A 16,910-nucleotide genomic window follows, 5' to 3' on the forward strand; every position below is an offset into this window, starting at 1 on the left:
GCAGAACTTACTAATATTAGTAGTGTCTCATAGATGTGATTGAGAGTGTTGCTTATGCCAAGTGACAGTGGAGAGCAGTCTCTTATCAAGGCAGGAGGCCATGTCAGCATCTGTTCTTTTGGGAGGCACATTTTGGCTGCCAGAGGCACCTGGGAGGTGGCAGTGAAGTTGTGTCAGGGTAGCCTGGCCTCTGTGAAGTTGTAGATATTCCAGCTGGCTGTGGACAACCTGGTTTAGGTTTCTGTGCATGGCTTTTCCTTCTGTTTTGTTGACACAAACCCTACATGGTGGGATGTAAGATTGGATTAGTCTATTGCAATGTTTCTATAAATGATACAAATAGAAGGGAATCATTACCTTTTGTTGTTTACTTGTTGCCAGGAAGCTTCATGAGATGAGGAATGCAATAAATATTTGTAAAAGCATGCAGGAGTCCTTAGACTTTCACTGCCTCCCTCCAAGGTGGCATTACATGCCTGCTGCCTTTGCTTGTGTTTGTATGGGATTAATATTTTCTGTCTCCCTCAATAGAAATATTTAATGAGAGAAATTTGATCCAGCTTCTGAGGAATAATGTAGGGAGGCACATGAGGCTTGGCTGATAGGTGGTTAAATGAGGATAACAGCATCCATTCTTCCAGGTGTAGTGCCATAAATGGACATGTTGGCTAATGTAGGGTCTCTTCTTTAATCTTTGACTTCCAGAGGAATTTCTGTGCATGACACTTGTGGTGGCTTGGAGCACAAGGGATCCATTGCTGTGCTCTTTGAAGCTCTGTAGGTGCCTAGCACGGCGTGAAGAGGGAGTGAAGGGCTACGAGTGACTTCAGATAATTGCACCGTGGTGAGGCTGAGAAAAAGAACACCTTACAGTTCTCCAGGGCAGTGCTGAGAAATTGAGTTCTGAGCAAGAGGTCCCACAGTGCTGGACAAAACACCAGAATCTCAGTTTGCTGTGGACAGAGGCTTGGCTGCAGGAGACCTTGCATTGTAAAGCCTCTGGAGAGGGGCATGACTCGACCAGTGTTTCTCAATCAATTGTTCAGGAGCCTCTCATTGTCTGTGACATAAAAGATTTTTGGAAAAAAAACCCACTAAAATCCACGTTTTGGGGAGTAAGGAAACACAAAGGATTAAAATAGCAGGAGTACATACTGCATTTATCTTACTTTACATTTCATTACTGGTTAATGTTCAGCATGGTAACATTGGACAGGAGCCAGGTTTTTTTCTTTGGAAAGATTGGCCAGTATTGGTGCCACTTTCTGTGTCAAGATCTCTTGTAGCTGCTGGTTTTGGCATCCTTTTGACTTTTTAAGAAATTCCAGTTGGCTGCTGAAATTGCTGATTTGATTTTTGGACTCAAAAGTTTACCACAATTTTTTTCTCATTGCTCATTGCATTTCTTTTCATATCTTTCCTCCGTGTTGTACATACACACCAGCAGAAGAGCAACAGGGTAAATATTTACATGATGTGCTATTTCTGCAGATTCTAGTGGTCTGTTGAGTTGAGAAAATGTTTGAATTTGGAAAGAAGATCTTACTGGATTATTCCAGTCCCTTGGAAGAAATGGGAAACCAGGAGAGAAGTGGGGGAAAATTAAGACACATGAGTTTTAAAAATATTCCTGTAAAAAGTTTAAATTCTTCTTCACCCTTTCCCAGACTAGTTATCTAGAAGTTGGAAAGGCATATTGTTTTCATAATGGGTGTTAGCTAAATTTCAGAGTTGTTGCATGCCCCTTTAAAGTCACAGTGGTCAGAATTTGAGAATGGAAAAGTATTTACAGAAGGTAAAATTTCCCTCACGTGCATTAAATAAGCAACTTCTATCTAAAAATAAAACTAGAATACTGATTCAGTAGTTTCTGCATGCTTTAGAGTCTAGCCACCAGTTGCCATAAATTATTTTTGTGTTTAACTTTTTCCCCTTTTAAGTAGTTTTGAAGTATGTGATCTTATTCGTGCCTATGAGAGATAAGTTACAGAATTGACCATGTGTACCCTTAATCCTCTGATATCCCCTAAGCAGAAAAAAGTTCTGGAAATGTCAGGCTGATCTAACTCATGGAGAACATTAGCTACTCCTAGGAGAGGTTTATAAAACGTAAGCAGGTTCAAGATCACAATCATGTTCACACAGCCTTTCCAACAAGAACAATTTCATCCACCTATCAGTGTCTGCTAGAGCCTATTTCATGTGCTTGTGTTTTGGAAAGTCTGTCTGAAAATGCAATACTCTCCATGGAGCTAAAAAAATGTTGTGAAGTCCTAAGAGAACACTAGGTGTGATGGTGATAATATGAGCACAAGGATAAGAATATGTTCTGTTTGTATTATTCCCAGAGAAAATGGGAGATCACTATGAACTGCCACTTTTTTATCCTGTAGATTTACGTTCTGTTGCATTTGTCATCTTTAGAGGTGGTTGAGTTGGTTTGTGGGTTGTTAACAAGTCACTACTTAACTGGCTTATAAGTGTAAATTTTATTCTGTATGAGACAGAACACAGTGATAAAGAAAATATGTTGGAGTCGTTGCCTTTGGAGCAAAGTTTGAGAGTATTCTGTCAAGAAGGTGACATTGCTAGATTGTAGAGAATTTTGTTTGCAAGGACTGGCACATCTGCCCTTCAGGAGAGAGCCAAGCACCAGGGATGGTTTGCCACCACTGCTGTGCTTTAGCTCTCTAGGAGACTGCAAAGGTAGGGAGATTGTAAAAAAAAAAAAAAAAGAGTACTGACATTCAGTGATCCTCTTTAGAATTTTCTTTGCTGGGCGTCTCAAAGTGGTTTTTGTATTACAAGTAAAATCATGGCTGCTCTATGTAGCTGTAGAGAAGGATGTTGTGGTGCTGTGTCTCCAGCAAGGTAAAATGACATGTTCTTCAGTGACAAGTGAGAACTGTCTCTTAAAGAAAGGAAAAAACTATGAGAGAAGACGGTGGTGATGGGTCACTAGGTGTATAATTCTTGAGTGTACTCAGGTGTTTGAGGCAATAGATTGCTAAGAGACTCAAGCAGCTCACCTCTGGTGGAGAATGACCAGATATGTCTGTTGTCCATCCATCTCTTCTTTATTGATGTATGGGTTCTGATGCTGTTTGATTGAATGTTGTCCCCTTTTCTGCTTGCCAGTATCTGCCAATACATGCCTGACATTAAGCCCCTTCAGGCACTTAAAAAAAAAAAAAAAAAGGTGTTTGCTTTTATCCCAAAGCATTGATGAAAGGTGGCTGTGTTTCAGCTGTTGGAAATATTAACGAATGGCTTACACTCAGCTGAATATAGACTGTGGTATAGAGTCCTCACAGCTGCTTCACTCTTCTCTTTTTGGGGCAGGCTTCTTAACCCATAGGAGTTTACTATGTCATTCTGGTTTTCTTTGTCCTTTTCTTTCCCTGCTAACTTTCCTGTTTGCTTTTCCATGCTGCCTACCTGATCTGTCTCACAAGTTCTCTTTTCAGCCAGAGAAGGCTGGGTATGTTCACTTGAGGTGCCATCTCAGAGTCTGCTGGTGAGAAGCCACTCAGAGAAGGGTTGAGTTTGGAAGGGACCTCTGGAGCTCAGCTGGTCCAAGCCCTGCTCAAGCAGGGTCAGCTGGAGATGGGTGCTCAGGGCTGTGACCAGATCACTTTTGAATGCTCCAACAGTGGAGACTCCACAACCTCCTTGAGCAGCCTGTTCCAGTTCTCAGTCACCCTCACAGCAAAAGTGTAGCTTTCCACAAGGTCTGCAAGACTCACAGAGCTGCAAGCCCACCGTGTGAGTCTCCTGAACATGCCAGTCGTGTCATTTTACTGTTGCCAACCTGCTGTGTGTGCTCACTGATGGAGCACAGCAGTGCTCACTGATGTAGCTCAGCCCAAGAATTGATCTCCATTTGACTACAGCTTTGTCTTTAGCAATCGAATAAATTTTGTTTTATCTTCGTGACTGAAATATAGGGGTGAGGTCTTAGAGGTCTCTTTGTTGTTCTGTCAAAAGATGTCCTGTATCTATGCTGAATAGCTGTTTTTTCATAGATGCACCTGAAATACAGCTTGACTACATGAATCATGCTGATGTGTAGAATTTAATTGCATTGTTTTACTTTAATCTTCTTCAAAGAGCTAAGAGCTTTTGAGTGTTATATTTAGAAATACTTGTAAAATCATTTTGCATACATTGCAGCAGCATCTAAAAAAAAAAATCACACCTTACCACCTTCTCGTGTTTTTTGTGTAATTCAGTTCATTAAGACGTTTGATGTTGATTTCACTCTGCCCACAACAGATTTTAGCTGAGCTTGGCAAGGCCTCATTAGGAGATTTGTCATTGAAGTCTCGAGACTAATCAGGGGCTTTCAGTGTGTGACGCTGTTCAAGGGGAGCTTTCAGTGTTTCGTGTGTAAAGCACAACACATTTAGTGTTTCATTTATCCTTTTGAAATCCATTTATCACTTAGAGAGAGAAAGAAAACCCTGAGTAGAATAAAGCCTATTCTAGTCAATTTGTGCTAAATTATAAGGATTGCACCTTAAAGTCTTCCCTTTTGTCTACAGCCAGCAGATCTTAGTTGTCAGCTATGAAAAGATGAGTTAATATGGTATTTTATTATCTTTTCTTGTCTTTCCTCCATGTTGTACATGTACATTATAAAGGTTCTTGCAGTCCCAATATCATCAGCAGAAGAACAACGTGGTAAATATTTACATGATATGCTATTTCCACCGACTTTTAGTGGTCTGTTGAGACGATGTTTGAATTTGGAAAGGAGAGGGTAAAGATCTTATTGGATTATTCCAATCCCTTGGAAGAAATGGGAAGTGCTGATTTAATAACAGGAGTTGTGCTTTTGGCCATGTTTTGAGGCCAAAGTAAAAATGTAGATTTTTACTTTGAATCCTCATGGTTTCATTTGATATGCTGGAGTGGAGCTGTAGCTCTGGGAAGGTGGATAGCAGCAAAATCTGAAGTAAAGACTGTGTACATGTACCTGCATTTACCTGCACGTGGCACCTCCCTGTTCAAACTTTGCCCTGGCTCCTATAAAATCATGTACAAGATCATGTCAGGGACAGAGTTAGCATTTCCTGCTTGTTGCCATGAAGTAGCTACCACTTAGAGAGGGCTCAATTGCTCTCAGCACAGAAAAATCCCTCAAAGTCAGAGCTGCCCTTTCTCCATCCAAGGGAAGCCTGCTTGGATTTGTAGGTCTTCTGCCCGTAGTATTGGTGAGGAATGTTTGGGAGAGGGAGACTGCAAGCATTTATTCCATCATTTTCTTAGCCAAAATATAAGCTGTTAAACATTTTATTGCTGTCTGATTCCACATTTTGGACCTCCATTCCCACTGTGGTGAACAGCCTTACAATTTGTGAGTGATGCAGCAAGGTCTCACCAATAAGGTCTCTCTTCTCTTCCCCAGGCTGAGCAACACCAACCCCCTCAGCCTTTCTCCATAGCAGAAGTCTTCCAGCCTCCTGATGATTCCTGTGGCCCTCCTCTGAGCTGGCTCTCAGTCTCTCTAGTACTGGGACCCCAGAACTGCATGCAGCACTCCAGGTGGGGCCTCCCCAGAGCAGAGTAGAGGGGGGCAATCACCTCTCTCCATGCTGGCCACGCTGCTTTGGATCCAGCCCAGGATCTGAGTGACTTTCCAGGCCATGAGCACACATGGCTGGCCTATGGAGATTCTTCTTACCTGCCAGCCTGCCCACAGCTTCATCAGGGCTGCTTTCAAACACATCATACCCCACCATCATCCCACCATCATCCCATCATCCCCCATCATATTCCATTATCATCCCCCACCATCATCCCCCATCATCCCATCATGCCCCAGCCTGTATCAATACCAGGGTTTCCCCTGACCCAGGAGCAGCATCTTGCACTTGGCCTTGTTGAACCTCACGAGATCCCTGAAGTTCAGCATTTTGCTGTCTGCAGCACCCACAGATGTGCATGGGTTTCAAAAAATGTGTCTGCATCCTAGGATGGAATCTTCACTAGGACATTTTAGTCAGCAGCTCTAGTATTTGAATTATGCTTTTACTGTCCATTTCTGTAAAAGTAGATGGAAATGTGGAAGTTTCATCCTCCTGATGCACTGTTGTAAGGGAAAGGGTGTCCTGTTCACTTAGTGTGGCACCAGTTGGGCTCCAGCACCTGAGTGTGTGTGACGAACTTTTGAACCCTCAGTATTGCCTGTGGGACTGACAGTGTTCTAAATGAGTGAGCATTTGGGGTTTGCCTGGACATGATGTAATGACATAACTGCAGAACCATTTGGCTTTTAACCAGAGATTTTTTTTTTTTTTTTTTTAATGTAGTCTATTTAGCTTAACAAAATAAAAAGATATTAATCTTCAGTGTCTGCTACACCATCAAGTAGTAGAAGAATCAGGAGCTGATGGGCTGATAGAAAGCTCCCTTGAAACTTAGTTTGCAGGAATGCCAGTGTTATTTTTAACTGTCTCCAGCAGGAGGCTTTTTGTCTGGAAGGAGTCCAGAGGTGTGGATCATAGCCTGTGCTCAAACATGTGTTAGGGTGCTGATTTTTGTGCATAGCATAGGTGGGTACAGTTGTAGCAGTAGCTGAGTGCTCCCCTCTGCTGTTTGGCTGGTGGTAGCTGGGAAATCCGTGTCCCTTGGCTGAATGCCAGGAGCCCACTGAAGCAGCTCTGTCACCACTCCCCAGCAGGACAGGGGAGAGAAAACACAATGAATCCAGAGGAGGACAGGGAAAGATCACTCAGCACTTTTGTCATAGGCAAAACAGGCTCAGCTTGGGGAAATTACATTTATTTATGGCCAATCAAATCAAAATGCATATTGTTTTCCCAAATCTGTAGTGTATTGTAAGGTTTTAAAGTGGAGATTTCATTTTAAAATTTATTTGGATATCTCCTGTACGTGCATGAATGTACTGAAATTCACATGCTGGTTTAGAAAGATGTGGTAATTGTCACTAGTCATGTTAAAAAATTAATTGTAGGTGCTTTTGCTGTTTATTGTATATGAACAGAGCCTTACAACTCTGTTAAATTGTGGTAAAAGTGATGGTTGATTTTGACTGCCCGCATTTAGGCATTTACTGGTTTAATATTACACTAGATTAGAGTTACACATACTTGTAATAAAAAATAAATATTGCTCAAATACTTAGAAATTTAAAAGTTCAGATCCTTAAATCACAAGAAAATAGAAGCACTGCACGGTGAAGGGACCATAATCACCTGCAAGGTGCAGGTTTAATATGAGTGTGAATCAACAATTTCCAAATTATAGCAAAGAGGAGGCTATTTAAAATCTCAGTCACAGATCATGGAAAGGACATGCTGGGAATTTTGAGATTCTTGTACAGCAGTAACTGTTGATATTGCTGTTTTAATTGTACCCACATTAAGAGAAGATTATTTTTTCCTTTTTTTTTTTTTTTTGGGGCATCCCACAGGTGATAAATGTTGACGGAACAATGAGGAAAACCCTCTTAGAAGACAAGCTTCCACATATATTTGGGTTCACACTGCTGGGGGACTACATCTACTGGACTGACTGGCAGAGAAGAAGCATTGAAAGAGTTCACAAGACCAAGGCCAGCAGAGACATCATTATTGATCAGCTGCCAGATCTAATGGGCCTGAAGGCAACGAGTGTCACCAAAGTGTTTGGTAAGCATGGGCACTGCAGCAGGGTCTGTAAGCCTTTACATGGCCTTGCTTTCATTCAGCAGCTGTTATATAACTGTGGTCTGGTGGGTTTGAAAGGAAAATGGCACCTGTTGTCCCTAAAGTTGGGAAAATGCAGTGCTGCAAAAGAGGTTGCATCCGGTTTTTAGTGACGTAAATCTTCCACAGCTTTCACTACACTCTTTGAGTTTTTATGAGGATTTTATTCCTCTATGCTACAGGAATCATTACTTTCACAGAAATGCTCTATTTCCTGCTGTTCTTGCCTTCCAGAGCCATGATGTTCAGTTAGCAGGATGCTTTCTCACTATTGGATGGTACAGGCACAACATTGCCCCAAAGCATGTGGCACTTAAGAATTAACTCTTAACACCTCGGTTACATTTTAACAACTAAAACTTGCCCTTAGCAAAGCATCAGCAGCTGGATCTCCATGTCCTTCCATTGCATCTCTGAAAGGTGCAGCCAGTGTGTCTCAGAATCTCCTGGCTTCAGTGCACCACACATTTTCCTGGAACATTGGGATTGGGGCATAGTAATAAACAGATTCATTAGTCAGCTGTTAAAATTACTGAGAAGAGTCACAGTAGAGTAATGGCATCAGTCTGAAATATGAATGCCCTAAAAAAGGGAAAGTGAAAAGAACTCTGTTTGAGAGTGATCTTTTTTGAATTTTTGATCTGAATTTTTTTGTGTGTGTTGTAACATTCTTAAAATACCTAAATCCTTGCTTCCAGCTGATGAAGAGAGGCACTAATTTATATGTTGGTCCTTACTTTCCCCTACACATTCCATACCCATCACATGAAAAACTAAGTGTGAGGTTGTGGTGATCTTGTTGGAACTTCTCCTGCTAATGAATCTTCTCAGCTTTAAATTAAACAGGTGGGAAAGAACTGCGATTATCCAGCTCTTTTCTCACCCTTTTGTATCACTGAACATTTGTAAAAGCTGATGGTTTCAAAGAGATACAAGGACCAAGTGCTTGGTGAAAAGTAGCTAATTAATTATCTGTCTTCAGTGAAAGAATTTAATCTTTGGGGAGACAAGAAAGATCTGTTTGTCGATGGTATTTGTACAATAGGAGGGATAGGTCCAGCTTTGTAGACAGAATCCACTTGGAGTGCCTTTTTTTTTTTTTTTGAGAATTCCCTGCTGACAACCCATAGTGTTAACTTATTTTGGAAAATTATACTGTGTTTTTGCTCAACCTCCTGTGCTCTCCTATCCCTTTTGCTTCACAATGCACTAATATGTGTTTTGTTTTAGTATTTTTTTTAGTTCAAGGAACTAATTCAATGCACTAATATCTGTTCTGGTTTGTTGTTCTGTTTATTTATTTTTCTAAAGGAACTAATTCATGTGCAGAGAACAACGGAGGCTGCAGCCATCTGTGTTTCTTCACACCCCAGGAGGCCAGGTGTGCCTGTCCCATTGGCCTTGAGCTGCTGAGTGACATGAAGACTTGCATCATTCCTGAAGCCTTCTTAGTTTTCACAAGCAGAGCAGCAATTCATAGGATTTCCCTTGAAACCAATAATAATGATGTTGCTATTCCTCTTACTGGAGTCAAGGAAGCATCTGCTCTGGATTTTGATGTCTCTGATAACAGGATCTATTGGACTGATGTTAGTTTGAAGGTATTACTGATGTGTGAATTCCTTGAATATAAAGCCACAGAGCAATTACTTTGATCTAACAAAGGTCTCTGTCACATGATCTGTCCTGCAGTTGCCAGTGTTGTCATTGCATTGCATCCAAGGAGACCCTTGGAGATGAGGATAGTTGCATTGCTGAATGTACAGTGGGGTGACAGGCGTCTTCTGCTTCAAATAAAAATCCAGAGTGGTGTCTGCTTGTAACCAATGCCTAAATCTTGGGTGCTGGATGTGCTGCATCCGTGTATGTATCTGCTGTAGAAAAGCTGATTTTAGAGTAATTTAAACATTGAGCTCAGCAGCCCCTGGAGTTTTTTATCCTATTCCAGTTTTGACTTGAAAGACAATAATACTCAGTATTACCATTTGACAAGTGAATTTTGGATTGTTTGCTGTTACTCTGTGGCTCCAGCTTGGCACAGAAAAAGCCAGGGAACTTGTCCAGTCTCCTCCACACTGTGTTAAGGGCTCACCTGCCCACAGTTCTGTCTCAGTGTGTTCCCCAGAACATTTCCTGTGATGTTTGGTGCACATCCAGCTGCGTGCTGAAGTGAGGCTTGTGCTCCTCATCAGCGTTACTTGGCCTTCTGAAGTGAACTAAGTACATGGCAGAAAATGACAGATTCACTTCACAGGAGCGAAATTATTCGATTTAGACTCTTAATAGGCTTTCCAAGGGCAATCAGAGTTTCCTTGCTGGTGTGCCCAAGCCATAACGTGGCAAAGCTCACTTTTGGAGCCTGCAGGGGCAGTTTCCATAGGCTCCCTGTGAAGACTAATGAGGGCTGTGCTTCAGTGTTAACAGTGCTGCTTGTGCTGTGAGACCATTCCTTCAGGAAGAGTGCCAATGTCATAAATTAGTGTAGTGTAGACACAGTTACTAAATAAATCTCACACAAGCACGTGGGGAGCAGGAGTTATGGACTTCCTAACCATTTGTCCTGGAAAGCACATTACTTCAGCTGCATCAGTGAGTAGATCTCAGTCTCTGTGCAGGACTGGAAAACATTTTGTTTGTTTGTTGCCTCCTGAATTTTCCAGTATATTGTATTTTCATATGCATACCAGGTATCTTTCAGCACCTCTGGCTTCTCATTCCCCTTGTCCCCCACATCCAGCTACTTAGGAGCAGGTATTATAACTTCAGAGCTCACAGTCATCTCCCTTTCCTTCGGTGACCACCACTTCCCTCATCTCTGGTTGTAGGAGGATTCATTTTCCAAAACCACACTACGTGATTTCAGGGTTTGACATTTACCTTTAAAAAAAGTGTAAAATGTCTCTGACCCTTACACATTCATCTATCAAATGATTAAGAAATCAGTAGCTGAAGTATTGTCAGGCATGTAGGCTGATTGCTCAGTGTTGATAAGCAAGGGTGGGTATTTGGTCCTGGAAGTGACTATTTACCTGGGGGTTGTTTCAGTGCTGTTAGGAGTGACTTATTTCTATCTGTGCAGTCCTCACCCTCTGACTTATTTTGATGAGTGTGCATACCTAAAATGTAGATGGGATCAGTTAAGCATGCTCCAGGTGATTGGTTATAAGAAACGATTTAATTTAGATGCCACTTAGATGTGTTTATGAGGCTTAAAACATTACAGCAAATTAAATATTTTTTAATAACAGCTTCTTGTGTGCAAATAGAAGAGAGGGAGAGGGATCAAGGAAGAATCTGCAGCTACATGCTGCTTTCTGGAAATCATGTCCTTTTCAGATGTCTTGATCTGGCCATCAGAAACCACCAGCTTTCTGAAAATTCAGGTGTTTTTCTCCTGAGAATTTCTGTCTTTTTTGACAACAGAAATTAGTTGTTTGCAAAGTAACGACGCTGGGTTGTTTTTTTTTTGTACTAATTTCTTTCTGTACACCAAACCTACATGACAATTATTCCTTTTTATTTCCCTGGGGTATCCATAAGCACCGTAACATTTTTACACCGTTGTTTTCCAGACCATAAGCCGAGCTTTCATGAATGGGAGCTCTGTTGAGCACGTGATTGAGTTTGGGCTGGATTATCCTGAGGGAATGGCTGTGGACTGGATGGGGAAGAACCTGTACTGGGCAGATACTGGCACCAATCGCATCGAGGTGGCTCGCCTGGATGGACAGTACAGGCAGGTCCTTGTGTGGAAGGACCTGGACAACCCAAGGTCTCTGGCTCTTGATCCCACCAAAGGGTAAGGCACTCTTGCTTTTCAAACCTTTGTGTGGGTGTGTTTGTATGTAACAAGTTATTTGGCACAGCTCTGTTTCTTCAGAGTCTTTGAAAAGGCAATAAACCTTCCACTATCCTGCGGGTTGCAATGAGAAAGTAGTAATTGTTGAAAATCCTGTTCTGCCTTTGTGTAAAAAAGGAATATTGTGATGCTGCACATAACCATGTGGGGGTTTGGTTTTTTTCCAGGTGCTGCAAAGAAATTTAGAAAGGCTGATGTCCTGTTTTTGTTGCACTTCTCATTGCAGATACATGTACTGGACTGAGTGGGGAGGTAAGCCCAGGATTGTTCGAGCCTACATGGATGGGACAAACAGCATCACTTTGGTGGACAAAGTGGGACGTGCCAATGACCTCACTATTGATTATGTGGACCAAAGGCTCTACTGGACTGACTTAGACACAAGCATGATTGAGTCATCTAATATGCTGGGTAATCTAATGTTCTATTACACCAGCCAGTACAGAAATATGCACTGGCCGTAGTAAAGTAATTGAATAATATGAAATCTGAACAACGTAACTGATAGTAAATCTGTGTGTATATTTTCTCATAAAAGGAAATGGAGAGTTAAGTGTTTGAGAAAGCGTAAAAAGCCTTCATAAATTAATAACCCTGTGATGATTTATAATGGTGGCAAGATAAGAAGTCATTTCTCTCCATTGGTGTGAAACTGTCTGTGTTGTACCAAAGCAGAGATGGCCTCCAAGTTCTCAAAGTGAGGACAACTTACAGGTTCATTGTAAATCATCCCTGACATTTTAGCCTGGACACTAATATACAGTTGAAGTACTATCTCTTTTTTCTGACTTCAGATCATTTGTATTAGTTCTAAACCAAAATACTTCTTGCATTTCATGGAGGCTGAAAGGTTGTGCAGCTGCTTCTGCAGTGTAGGTTTGAGATACAACTTTACACATTCTCACAATGTTTTCCATTGGAATTTCATTTATACAGACAAGGGGTGTGCTCTAATTGACAATATACATAATTTTACTGCAACTGGGTTTTTTTTCGTTCTGTGAAAAGATATTTTTAGATATGTTTTTTAAAGGTCTCATTCTGTGTTCATATCTTCAGAATTCTGAGGTCACTCCATTGTAGAGGGCCACCAGGGTGGTCAGGCTCAGTTTGCCCTTAGTGAAGCCATGCTGGCTGTGTCAGATCATCCCTTTGTCTTGCATGTCCTTAGCATTGTCTCCATGAGGATCTGTTCCATGATCTCCCCAGCCACAGAGGTGAGGCTCACGGGTCTGTATTTAAAAATAGGAGTGATATTTCCATTTTTTCCACTCACTGTCAACTTCAGAGCTTTTCAAATACGATGGACAGTGGCTTGCCAGCCTCATCAGCCAGCTGCCTCAGGACCCTGGGATGCATCCCATCAGACCCCATAGACTTGTGCCCATTCACTTTTATGTTGGACAATGTCTTTGTAGTCAGCAGATTAGAAAGACTCAGGTAGACCTGTAACAAGTGGGCACATCAGTTAAAGGATGAGCAAAGTGGATGAGTGAATGCTGCTCCAGCTTAATCTTGGACATTATAAACAGAAGGGGGGAAAAAAATCACATTTTTGAGAGCTTTTCTTCCATCTACTATGAAAATTCAATTATACAGCTTGTCTGCCTCCCTCAAAAGTCTTTCTCCTGAATTCATCACTATGGACTAGAATTGCTCTAAGAAGTAACTGAGATACTGTATGGGATATCTGTATCCCTAACTTGGAGAATTTAGATGCTAAAATATTTAGATGATAAAAGTTACATGAGAATGCTGCCTCTATATTTAGGTTGGGCAGCTTATAAGGAAGTGGCCTCATGTTGTGGTTTATGGTTTTTTTTTTTAGTCTTTCTCAAGTCTTGGTGAAATGGAAAGTAGGACAGAGGAAGAAGAGTGAGGTGTTCTGTAGAGTCTAGTGTTGGATGTTTGAGACAGGAGGAGATGGTGCTGCATCTTCATTTGATGGCAGAAATTCGGTGAGGTTTCTGCTTGAAAATGTTCACGAAGGTGGTTTGCAGTAAGACTTTATCTCCTTCAGTAATGCATCTCTGTCAGAGACCATGCTCTAGAAGGTGTTAAATCTGTTGTAAATGTTACTAACTGAGTGTGGGAGTATTGAGATTTCTGCCAAACAAATGGTTTCCTAATCTGGGATAGCTGTATGTTAAATTGCACTGCAGAAGATTTGTTTCTTGAGTGAAGCACCATAATTTCTCATCGCAGTTTCTCTGTGAATCTCAAGTTTGTTGTTGCTTTCAGGCATATTAATGGGCTTTTTTATTGGCCTAAATAATTACTGGAGCTGATAGCAGTCTTGGATATGTTTTTCAATGTCTGTTTGGGTTGATAAGCATGAGACATATGAAGTGGTATTTATTTAGATTGCAATATACTGGCATCATTTCAAAAGGGTAACAAGGCAGGGCTTTTGAATGCAGCTGTTTGTTACCTCTTGAGCAGATAGGACTTAATGAAGAACCCCATGATGCTGATTTGGAAAATGAGGTCTTATCTTAAAAAAAGAAGAAAAAGATTCTTCTGCATGCCAATCACACTCTTCATTTGATGCCATGGGAATTGTCCTTTAGTTGATATTCCTGTTTTTGCAGGACAAGAACGAGAAATCATAGCAGATGATCTACCTCATCCCTTTGGATTAACCCAGTACAGTGACTACATCTACTGGACAGACTGGAATCTTCACAGCATAGAAAGAGCAGACAAGACCAGTGGGAAGAACAGGACACTTATTCAGGGCCATCTGGATTTTGTGATGGATATATTGGTCTTCCACTCCTCTCGTCAGGATGGCTTGAATGACTGTGTGCAGAATAATGGCCATTGTGGTCACTTGTGCCTTGCCATCCCAAATGGATTTAGGTGTGGCTGTGCTGCTCATTACACCTTGGATCCCAACAGCAGGAACTGTAGTTGTAAGCCTTTTTATTTTTTTTTTTTTTGCTACTGTTTTTCTTCAGTGCTTGTGGCTCCCAGGTGCAAAAGGAAAGGGGTCCCAAGTGTGTTTCAAAGGTTCTGGCTTTAAAAGTGATCTTTGAATATGAGGACAGAGTATGGAATTTTATATCCATTTTTGTGATGTGTACTAGGCATGCAGATTTGTATTTCAAGTCTTAGAAATGACAGCACTGTCAAGTCTGGTCTTTCTTGTTTTACCAGAAGTGCTTTCTAGGTGATTCAGCTGTGTGAGTGAAGCATTCCCACTCCTTACCTAAGTGTGTAGGTGGGTGGAAAAGAAATTACCAACAAAAAAAGTCTTTTTGTCTTACATGCTTGATAAAGTCAGCTGAAATAACACTCATTAAATAGTCTAACTCTTAAGTAGTCTGCCCAATTTGCAAATGCACTTGAAATACATATAATTCTTTTCTCCCTGCATGTGATATTATGAGCCTGCCAGCTGACTGGTTGTCCAACAGGAACTTAAGTTTCCAGTAAAAATGGCACATGACTAGCAAAGGATTACATAGTACCATGTGAGGCAATTTTAACTGAATGAAAGGGTGAGTTTTTGAAAGGCAGGTCCTGCGGATTTAACCTGATCTCCTTCTACAACTATAGAAGGAAACATTTTAACTTTATAGCAAAAATCTCCAGTTATGGGTTATTTCATTTTCATTGTGAATATTAATGTCTCTTTGTGACTTTGTTCCAAATATTCTCTCTCTTCTCTGGGGATGTATTTTTGGGAATTGTACTTTCTCATGCATTCTGTTTTGGCTTGTTTCAGCCCCAGCCAGTTTCCTGCTATTTAGCCAGAAGTCTGCCATCAGCAGGATGATACCTGATGATCAGCAAAGCCCAGATATCATCCTGCCTATGCATGGTCTGAGGAATGTCAAGGCTATTGATTATGATCCCTTAGATAAATTGATCTACTGGGTGGATGGGCGCCAGAATATTATAAAAAGAGCCAAAGATGATGGCACCCAGGTAAGTGTAACTCTTGTATATAGTTTTTGTGGACACACACATTTAGAGAGCTAGGGAATTACAGCTTGGAAATTCTTTTCAGGCCTGGATTTCTCCTGACTCTCAGCTCCATTCCCAGGCTGACAAGCTGACTGCAGCTTCAGTTAGGGAGGAGTCTCCCAGGGTGATAACATGGTGACAATCAGAGTGGAATTCATAATAAACATTAACACCTGGTGTCTTTCCCGTGGGATACATCCTGAGGTGCTGTCCCGAGGATGTTTTTCCCAATTGTCCAATGAGCTCCTGTCCTGTCCTGGCTGCACTAACACACTTTAAATCCGGGCTGTCCGTACAATAAATTGGCCTTTTTTCCCCAAAGAGCTCCGTGTGTGTTGCTGTCCTTTCTCTCTCTTTGCAGCGCAGTAACCGCAAGTTTTGTGTCAGCCTTTTTGTGGCTTTTACTTCATGTTTGACCTTTGTCTTCTGTCTGCCACACCGAGGGATCATCACAGTCAACTGCTCTTGTCAGCACTTGTTCATGGGTATTCTATTTATATTTGAGTTTCTAGGATTGTGGTTTTAGGGGTTTCCAAACCATCAGGCATGCTCTCTGTGCAGTCAGTGTTCTTCAGCCAATCACCAGAACAATGGTTGGAAATCACTGTCCGTGTGTTGTCTTGCAGCCTTTCACTGTAATGAGCACCCCAAACCAAAGCCAGAGCCCGGAGAAGCAGCCCCACGACCTCAGCATTGACATCTACAGCCATACCTTGTACTGGACGTGCGAGGCCACAAACTCGGTCAACGTGCAGCGTTTGAGCGGAGAATCCATCGGGATGGTTCTGCGCGGGGAGCACGACAGGCCCAGAGCCATCGTGGTCAACGCCGAGAGAGGGTGAGCTCCCACTCTGGGTGCCAGTCCCCTGCTCCATCTGTCTGTCCGTGTTTTTAGTATTGTTCAGGGTGTGGGAAACATATTGAGAAAGGAAGAAAATTGCAGCCTGAAAAATATTCCAGGCTGGAGCTTTTCAACCGATAAGCTGGTCCAGCTCAAGGCTAGGGAGAATTTCTCTCAGGGTAAAAATTTGGTCAAAATAAAAAGGAATTAATAACAAAGATAGAACACCTGTTGTGGTGTGTGACCAGGCCCTGGCAATGGGGTGTCTTCTCTCTGAACCAATCACCTTTTCTCTACTCTTGGAATTGGAGTCATGCTATAAAACCAAGTGTGTTTCTGAATAAACTTGTCTCTTCTTGTCATGAAAGACACCCATGTAGCTGTGCCTCTTATTTCCACTGCACTTAAAGGGTTAAAACTCCTTTCCACAGCTACATTTGGGGGTTCCACCGAGATACATTCAGGGTGTAGGTGACTGCTTATCCAGTTCTGGGTCCTGGAGATGTCCTGCTTTCTCTCCTTTGCC

At 41.7% G+C, this 16,910-nt stretch overlaps 1 protein-coding gene across 1 annotated transcript in view; it reads left to right on the forward strand.

Annotated features, from left to right (window-relative positions):
* Positions 1–16,910, forward strand: part of LRP5 (LDL receptor related protein 5) — a 136,521-nt gene that overhangs the window by 94,043 nt on the left and 25,568 nt on the right. The window contains exons 8-14 of the mRNA XM_014873558.2: positions 7,439–7,655; positions 9,024–9,313; positions 11,285–11,511; positions 11,798–11,982; positions 14,163–14,486; positions 15,302–15,504; positions 16,170–16,381. Of these exons, the coding sequence (XP_014729044.1) occupies positions 7,439–7,655; positions 9,024–9,313; positions 11,285–11,511; positions 11,798–11,982; positions 14,163–14,486; positions 15,302–15,504; positions 16,170–16,381 (1,658 nt within the window). The remainder of the gene's footprint in view (positions 1–7,438; positions 7,656–9,023; positions 9,314–11,284; positions 11,512–11,797; positions 11,983–14,162; positions 14,487–15,301; positions 15,505–16,169; positions 16,382–16,910) is intronic.

This window comes from Sturnus vulgaris, chromosome 6, assembly GCF_052056855.1.
Source record: "Sturnus vulgaris isolate bStuVul1 chromosome 6, bStuVul1.hap1, whole genome shotgun sequence".
Classification (NCBI taxonomy): Eukaryota; Metazoa; Chordata; class Aves; order Passeriformes; family Sturnidae; genus Sturnus; species Sturnus vulgaris.